Source organism: Elephas maximus, chromosome 8 (assembly GCF_024166365.1).
Source record: "Elephas maximus indicus isolate mEleMax1 chromosome 8, mEleMax1 primary haplotype, whole genome shotgun sequence".
In the NCBI taxonomy this organism is placed as follows: domain Eukaryota; kingdom Metazoa; phylum Chordata; class Mammalia; order Proboscidea; family Elephantidae; genus Elephas; species Elephas maximus.
The window spans coordinates 27471789-27480593 of record NC_064826.1 but is presented as its reverse complement, the minus strand read 5'-3'; the positions used below and the strand labels follow the sequence as shown (position 1 = coordinate 27480593).

The window sequence follows — 8805 nt, the reverse complement described above, 5'->3', positions numbered from 1 at the left end:
GGGCAACATGTCACAATACAAGCAGAAAAATATAATAGGAGAGATGGATTTTCCTATCACGGTCATTTAAACACTAGGCTTCCTCCTCTTCTCTCTCACACACAGTGAATAACCTAGGCTGGCTTGAACTGGCAATTGCTTTACCACCAAGGCACGCAGATGACCACTGTGTTGATTAGTACATCTTTGTTTGTGTTTAGTCTGCCCTGGAACTGGAATAGACACATGCATTAATTCCTAGAAGTAATGAGGTTCATAACCAGGCATCTTCACCTTATAAATACAGTTTCAAAATACTAAATTTCTTTTCTTAATTGGTTTTTAATTAACCAAGGGAAACATACACCTCCTTGTGTGAAGTAATCTGTTCTTTTGGCGAAATCATAGCAAAAGGCAATGTTTTGTCTGGTTCAAAATTACTTTTTCTTTGGACCACCCAACAATTTCATGTTATTACCCATTGAGATTTAGGTTAGTCTTTAATTTTCATGTTTTTGTAAATGCAGAAAGTAGAATAGAGATTACAAGCGGCTGGGGAAGGGGGGAGTGGGAGTTGTTGCTTAATGGGTAAAGAGTTTTAGTTCTGGAAATAGAGTAATGATGGATACACACTGAGAATGTACTTAATGCCACTGAATTATACACTTAAAAGTGGCTAAAGTGGCAAATTTTATGTTATGTATATTTTCCGGAAACCCTGGTGGCGTAATGGTTAAGTGCTACGGCTGCCAACCAGAGGGTTGGCAGTTCGAATCCACCAGGCGCTCCTTGGAAACTCTATGGGGCAGTTGCATTCGGTCCTACAGGGCTGCAATGAGTCGGAATCGACTCAGCGGCAGTGGGTTTAGATTTTGGTTTGGTATATTTTACCACTATTTAAAAATGCAAAAAAGAAAAAAAAAGCACTCAGTAACAGAGTAAGTCATGATTTCTTAAATCACAAACTCCTAAGTAACAAAGATTTACCCATTACAAGGCTTTATAAAATGGCAAAACATTTTGTTTTTGCCTCAATTTTTAACGTTAGATCATTTATGCTCTATATTGTGTATTTTGGGATGAACACTTTACAAAGACAAAGCATGCCCATTACGATTATAACTCAGTCAATGCATTGAGTTGTCACCTCTAGCAAAATTATGATTTCTGATATTGCTAACTGCCACTAATATAAGGGGTAAATCTATCAAACATGGTACACGGATTCTGGGTATTACTCATTGACCTTGAATTCATTGCACCTTGTGGATTAATTTCTTCCACATTTGGAAAGGAGAAAAGTTCTGTTTTAAAAAAAAAAAAATCTCACTAAGCTTCAAATATCACTACCAGGTAACCACTCTGATGAGGCCCCTGAATATAGCTTTTGTTTACTACTAAAAATTGGCACCTTAGTCCTAACCTCACATGTTACTATAACTTGTTCTCAAAATTGTGAAAGTCTGAACAGATACAACCTTCAGGAAGAGATTATTGGAAATCAAGAGTTGGGAAGTGTTCTAAAATAAAATAGACAGGAATTAGCTACCTACATTAGTATTTCTGCTGTACGTATTGATTAACAAAACTAAACAAAGCATAAGGCTCCAGTGGGTCAGCAACTCTAAAACTGGTCCATATAGCCCTAGGGGCCATCTTTCTTTATGTGAAAAATTAATTCTAACAGGAAGAGTTGAATGTAAATCATCTCCCGCAGCAGGTAATCTCTATATTGGCACTCTTTCTCACTAAAGATGAGTGGATCTGTTGGTTAACTTCTGGTAGAAAGAAGGCGGGCTTGGATAAAGCCAATTCACACAGACTTGTGCATGCACACACAGACGCCAGATACTTAAGGAAAATACCACCTTTCTATGTGTACTGGAGGAGGAGAATTGGAAGGTCTTCCACTGTTAGTTAAGTGTCCCTCTTCATCAATTTTCCCCTTTAAACTTAACTCCTGAAGGCTGTACTCTTTGATCTTCATCAGTAAGTGCTTCAAGTCCTCTTCTCTTTCAGTAAGCAAGGTTGTGTCATCTGCATATTGAATACTGTTTTTCCCTTTTGGTTTCCTACCTCCAGGTCTTTGCACATTTCATTATAATACTTCGTCTTCTCAAGCAACCCTCTGAAATCTTCTGTTCATCTCTTTGACTTCATTCTCACAACTGGAACAATAAGCAACATCATAATAAATGGAAAAAATATTGAAGTTTTCCAGGATTTCCTTTTACTTGGATCCACAATCAACGCCCATGGAAGCAGCAGTCAAGAAATCAAAAGACGCGTTGCATTGGGCAAATCTGCAGCAAAAGACCTCTTTAAAGTGTTAAAAAGCAAAGATGTCACTTTGAAGACTAAGGTGCACCTGATCCTAGCCATGTTATTTTTAATTGCTACATATGTATGCAAAAGCTGGACAATGAATTAGGACCAAAGAAGAATTGATGCATTTGGATAATGGTGTTGGCGAAGAATGTTGAGTATACCATGGACTGCCAGAAGAACAAACAAATCTGTCTTGGAAGAAGTACAGCCAGAACACTCCTTAGGAGCAAAGATGGTGAGACCTGTCTTGTGTACTTTGGACTTGTTATCAGGAGGGAACAGTCCATGGAGAAGGACATCATTTTTGTAAAGTAGAGGGTCTGTGAAAAAGAGGAAGATCCTCAACCAGATAGATTGACACAGTGGATGCAACAGTGAGCTCAAACACAGCAATGACTGTGAGAATGGCGCAGGACCGGGCAGTGTTTCGTTCTGTGGTACACAGGGTCGGTATGAGTCAGACCCTACTCAATGGTACCTGACAACAACAACAAACTTAACCTCTAAGCTCATACTGTCTTTAAGGAGCTCCTCCTTGATGTTTAGCAAGCTCTAAAAGCTTTGTTACAAATCAAAGATCATCCCTAACTCCCCTCCTGACAAGTAGTTCTCTTGAGTGCTTAGTTTTAGAGAATTTCCTTTTGGCCTTCCCTACTTGATCACCAACACTTCAGACTACTCAAACCTGTGATCATATAGACAACTGTTTCCTTGTGCCTGCAATCGCCGGAACATTGCATCATTCCAAGCCAGACATTATACAAAGTCATCCCGGATTACAATGACAGCTCTTCCACTGTAAAATTTTTCTCTTTGTGTGTGTGGGGGGGGGCGGGGGGAGGAGTGGTGTTAGTTTTTTAATCTTGTCATAGACCAAGTCTACCCTTCCACGAAAGACTTCTATTTTCAACGTAAGTCAAAGTCCACTGACATGGGTTAGAGGGTGGAAACACCATGCTTAGATACTTCCTAACTGGAGGTATTTTGCCCTTATTCCAACAGTAAAATCACCACACTTTCAAAGTCTAGAAGAATTATATCCTAGAGTTTGGAGTTGAAAATAAGTTCAAATACAAATTCAAAGAGCAAAGCCATTTTCTGCCCTTTGATCTAAATAAATAAGTTGTAAATTGTAATGATCCCTGACCTCACTCTGCTCACTCAAAGAGGACAATTGCTTTCAAGATCTGACCAAGCCACTGCTAAAAGGCGGTTACCCCTAAACTCCCTGTGCATCTTCAGAAACTTCTGCGGTGGGGGCAGCTGGGAGGGAATGTGGTCAGCGCCTGGGAAAAGATTATCAGGTCTGCTACGCTACTCAGGGACAGACCGCACTTCTGCGGACAGAGCAGATTCAGAATCCACCCAACGATGGATTCCAAAACCCTCCATCGCTTTCCTAAATCAAATCTAACTCGGATCTCGTCTCAGCAAGGCACAAAATGGTGCATGGACTGGTCAGGGAAGGATAAAAGAAGAGATTGGATCTAATGATGGCTGGGATGAACCTTAAAAGCCCCACTGCCCTAGAGCGACAAGATCGCGAACGGCCTGCATCCTGAAGCAAGCGCTGTCGGAGTCTGGACTCCGGGACGTCTGCATGCGGTGTCAGAACTTCACTGCCGTCTGGAACCCTCCCGGGCGACCCCAAGCCGGGGCTCTCGGCCCCCTCGAACCTGTCTCCCTAGCCCCCAAGGGGTCTAGGCTGGGCTTGACCTGGGGGTTCCGGAGGGGCCGCGCCTCCACAAGCCCACGTTCACCCCGCTGGGGCCCCCTGCCACCTCCCTGCCTCCCGAGCCACCGAGGAGCCCTGCGGGTCATCGCTTTGGGCACTCTGAGCCCTCAAGTCTTCCCCACCTTGAAATTGACAAGGAAATTGACGCAGCGCCCCTGAGGCGCCCCTTGCCCATCCGCGGCCTCGCGCTTTCGCGGCCCTGGCGCCGCCTTTCCTTGCGCGCGGTCAGGCGCACAGTGAGGCAGGAGCGCAGATTTAAACGCCTTCCCCGAGCCTCCCTCGCACCCGTTGGGCTGTTCGGCGAGAGCTGACGCGGCAGCCTTGCTCCGGTAGCGGGAAGACAGCCTTGGGCTCTCCGGAGCCTGCACCCGCACTGTGGACACGCATGGATTCGCCGCGCGGCTGACCCACGCTGGATCCCTAGGGCCGAAGGAGGAGCCGGGGTGCACCCACTGGGCCGGCCTGGCGGCTGGGACCACGGCGGCGGGGTGGAGACCCCTGCGGCCGAGCGAGGACACCTGCGGCCCGCTTCCTCGGGCCTCACTCCCAGAATGTGGCCCCGCTACCGCGGGACGTCAGTGCTGGGCTGTGAGCTTGTCTGGCAGCTTCTACTGAGCAGCTAATAGTATAACAACCCGGCTTTGATAAATCTGAACTAATTACCCCTCTTAATTAAAGTCTTTAGCAGTTGTTTCACTGTTTTGGCAAGAAAACAGGAGAGACTTGCAGTTAGAAAACACCAGAGCCTGAGCTCACAGCGGAGCTGCTGATTAACACTTGAAGCATTTCAAGGACCTGGCACCAGCCACAGTTTGGTTTTCATCCATGTTTCCTCCTTGAATGGAAGTATATTCATCTATAAACATATATACACATATAAAAACACGGAGGGCCCCTTTGCCAGCTGTGTACAAGTCAGTCTGTGCTTTCAGGATGCAAACAATAGACACCCTTCTACGTGATACCTATACATCCTCCATGTTTGAGGGTTTATATTACCCACGTTTCCTAGATGTGTTGTTGTCTGGCAAAGGCCAGAGACACGTTTCTGTTAGAAAATTCCACATCTTCTGTCTCAGAACTTTACCAAATTTCATAACTTTGCCAAAAGTTGTAATTATTCACAGAGACTACTCCTTGCTTTTGGTGAATTTTCAGATCAAAACATCAGGTATTACTATTTCAGGGCTGAACTTTCAAAAAAGGAGTGTCAGGATCCGAGATCTCTAGCTGAATAATGTGAACAGAGCCCTGAAGTTTGTCGATTAAATAAGCATGTTCCAAGTATTTATTTCCAACAGTTTATGAATCAATTTCCACGTGCAAGAATCAAAACCGAACTTTGACTTCATCCGTAAGGAACCACTCTTAGCTAGTATGTACGCATGTGTGTATGTGTGTGCGTGTGTGCTCACGAGTGTGAAACGTGCCTGTGCAGGCACACTTATCTATGTGTGTGTATATATAACATACACACTGTTACCTCAGGGAAAGAGGAAATGATAATTATCAGCAGGCATCTGGAGACCGTAGAATCAACACAAATGGAAATATATACAATAATAAAATTAAAACAGTGCAGCATTCCCGGATAATACAGATCTCAATAAATACAGCAGAAATTTGTTTTTAAAAACAAAACACCATCTCTCCACCCAAGATGAAAAGTCTCTCCAAATTAATAATAATAATAAAACAAAAAACAAACAAAACCTTCCAAAATCCTCATAACTGTTAATGCCTATATAGCATATAATACACAGAACCACTTAGCAGTTGCATGCAAAAGAGGTGAAAGGCCGAGGGGGCTGCCGGGGTTTCTGGTCGGCCATAAAGTGTGGGGCCCAACATGCCCTGGGTTCCGCAGACGAGCCTGGCCTCAGCAGTAGGGCTCCGGCTGGGGCTGGGAGGTGGGCCTTGACCTCCATTATTAGTGGCCCTGATGGAGCCCGGGCTGCAGGGGTCCAGGGGACGGCAGTGGCGGCTGCAGAGGCGGCAGCGTCGCGGACGGCGGCTGCTGTAGCGAGGGCGCGTCGGTGCCCGGCTCCCCAGCGGGCGTGCGGACCAGCCCCAGTCCGCTGTCGTGCAGTTTTCGGACATGCTTCTTGAGGTCAAAGTTCCTGCAGAAGCCCTTGCCGCAGGTGGGGCAGGTGAAGGGCTTCTTGTCGTTGTGGGTGTGCATGTGGAATGTGAGGTTGTAAACCTGATGGAAAGCTTTGTTGCAGATATTGCACTTGAACTGCTTCTCCCCGCTGTGGGTCAACTTGTGGTTTTTGTAATTCCCTGAAACAGACAAATGACAGGGACGTGGTTCTGAAAAGGGAGCTTTAAAAGCGAGGCGCGGACAGATGAAAGGAGACCGAGGCCGGAGAGCGGCCCCTGCTCTCCGCGCCTGCACTTCTCTTTCCAAATTTATTTTTAACATCAACAGTGAGGCCGTTCCTGCCTCCGCATTGTAACATACATTTATTAATCCGCTTATATAAAACGAGAACATGCTGTTAAAAAGGAATATCCCCCACAGCATACAAAGCATAACTTTCTTTAATAACAAGAAGCCTTGCGAGTTACGGGTTAGAACGACAACATAGACGCCATTTATCTAGTTGCACTTTAAGGTCGTTTTCTAAACTATCCCGAAAACATTAACTAGGGTGTTTGGTGAGAGCACCGTGAGAAACAATATCGCATAGGGTCGATACCTTTTTGATGAAATCCTTTGCCACAGAATTCACACACAAACGGTTTGTAACCTGCGTGTATTCGGGTATGCGTGTTTAAAGTGGAACTTCTGTTAAATGCTTTGCCACACTGGTTACATTTGTGGGGTTTTTCCTAAATAGGAGGAAGGAAAAGCAGATTAGTCAGGGTATTTTGATTTTAAGTAGAGTCCTGCAAGCTCAAAGACACAATACGACACCCTCAAACTCTTTTATGCAGAACAAAGGCAAACAACATAGGGCATTTACCCCTGTCCAGCTAGCATCTTTTAAACAAAATTCATGCAGAGGAGTAGGGGTTTATCGGCCACTTTTCTACGAACAGCCCGGAAATAAAGCGGGTGAAATCGAAACAGACGAACACACCTGGGTGTGGATGATCTTGTGTCTGCACAGGGTGCTGGCTTGCCGGAAGCCCTTTCCACACACTTTGCAAACGAAGGGTCTGGCTCCTGTGTGCACCGGCATGTGACGGGTTAAATTATAGTGCGCGTTAAAGACCTTAAAGTTAATTACATGTAGAACAAGTTAGCAGAACTAGCATTTTGATATAAAACCCGGCAAGAGGGGGTGGGGGGTGAGAACCGTATAACAAGTATATGCAAATAATTACCAAATAAAAACGACAGAAACGAAGAAAGGGAGGAAGGAAAGAAAGGAAGGAGGAAGGAAGGAAAGAAGGAAGGTAGAATGAAGGAAGCAACTCTCTTCTGTAGACTACTTGCCTTTCCACACACTTCGCAAGTGAAAACTTTGGGCTTGGCATTAGGGGAGACTCGGTTGAACTCGGAGGTTTTGAAAGCGATTTTTTCCGACAGAAGCTGGGCGCTTTCTTTCATGTAATGCTGCAGCTGCGCCTGGGACAGGTCTTTGAAAGCTACCCCCGAGGGGTACTTTTCCACCGCTGGGACCACCAGTTTATTCCTTTCAGCTAAATACGTTTTTGGCTGCGGATGCAAAGGGGAACTGAGGAAGTAGGAGGCCACCGGGTGGATGTTGACGCCGGACGCCGGGTGGCACGTGCTGTCGCCTCGATTCAGGTAGCAGAGGGCGCCCATTGCGTGGAAGGAAGAGTGGTTGACCACACGCGGCCTTACCAGCTTGTATTGCTGCAGCGGCAGCGCGTCGCGGGCCAGGTCACCCTTGAGACTCAATGCGCAGTTGAGCAGATCGCTGCAGCTGAACGCGGGCGCTGAGGGCGCCGCCGTCGGCACCGACGGGGCCTCCAGACTCGCTTTCCGCGGCTCGGCGCCGGCCACTCCGACCTTGGGGCTTGTGTCATACGCCACTGGCACGAAAGGGATCATGCAGGGGATTGGCGAGTTGAGATGGAGAGAGTGCTTGGGGTCCCCTTTGGGAAAGGTTCCCTGCAGGAAGTGGGGGACGGGCAGGGCCTTGGGCTCGGGGGTGCGCGCCATGATTCGTTCGATGGAGAAAGCCAAGGGTTTGGAAGTGCTCATCATGTTGCTTCGGGACGGAGCAGTCGCTAACATTTTGGTGGTCCCGTTGAGGCAGCTACTGTCCATGTCTGAGTCGCCAGCGTCCGTCAGCCGGAGCCGGGCTGCACCGTCGTTGCCTTGTTCCCTCCTTGTCACAGACCTGCGGAGAGGGGGACGGGCACCATCACCACCAGCAGCCTCCTCCTCCTCCTCCCCAGCATCACCAGCCGAACCTGCCTGCCCAGCCCAATGGACTCCTGCCAGCCCATGACTCGAGGACAATCACTACTTATTTCTATCAATAGAAAGTGTTGTGTCAATAACGCAGCCAAGATCTCGCCAATCGTTAACTTCCAAGAGGAGAAGGTAAACTAGATAATTGCTCAATTCGCTTCCAACAGTCAACAGGAAAACTTTTTTTTTCCTTTGCAGTCAGTGACTACTTTTCATTGGCGAGCGAGGTGCCCCCGCCCAGAAGAGGAGGGGGCGCTCTTGGCCGCGCGGCGCGCCCTCCCCTCCGCGCACACACTCGCCGGCGCACACTTCGCTCCCCAACCCCTCCCCCCACGGCTTTTTCCTGTCTTTTTAATTCTCAATCTGCTTA

General features: G+C 46.9%; 1 protein-coding gene across 2 annotated transcripts; it reads right to left on the bottom strand.

Moving 5' to 3' along the window:
- Nucleotides 1-5972: 5972 nt before the first annotated feature.
- FEZF1 (FEZ family zinc finger 1) lies at nt 5973-8288 on the bottom strand. 2 transcript variants are annotated; one of them, XM_049894272.1, is made up of 5 exons: nt 7860-8288; nt 7488-7709; nt 7129-7263; nt 6745-6877; nt 5973-6325 (listed from the first exon to the last, which is right to left on the bottom strand). In XM_049894272.1, exons 1-5 carry the CDS (start codon nt 8286-8288, stop codon nt 5973-5975), a joined length of 1272 nt encoding a protein of 423 aa, XP_049750229.1. The 2 variants fall into 2 exon arrangements, with proteins under 2 accessions (XP_049750229.1, XP_049750228.1); XM_049894271.1 differs by having other exon boundaries at nt 7488-8288.
- Nucleotides 8289-8805: the final 517 nt, after the last annotated feature.

What these genes read in the sequence shown, in the direction of transcription:
- FEZF1 (XM_049894271.1), bottom strand. Translation starts at nt 8,288, where the DNA reads ATGGACAGTAGCTGCCTCAACGGGACCACCAAAATGTTAGCGACTGCT. An exon ending in ACAAGATCATCCACACCCAG is followed by an intron (nt 6,878 to 7,128) that starts GTGTGTTCGTCT and finishes CCTCCTATTTAG; the next exon opens with GAAAAACCCCACAAATGTAA. An exon ending in CAAAGGATTTCATCAAAAAG is followed by an intron (nt 6,326 to 6,744) that starts GTATCGACCCTA and finishes TGTCTGTTTCAG; the next exon opens with GGAATTACAAAAACCACAAG.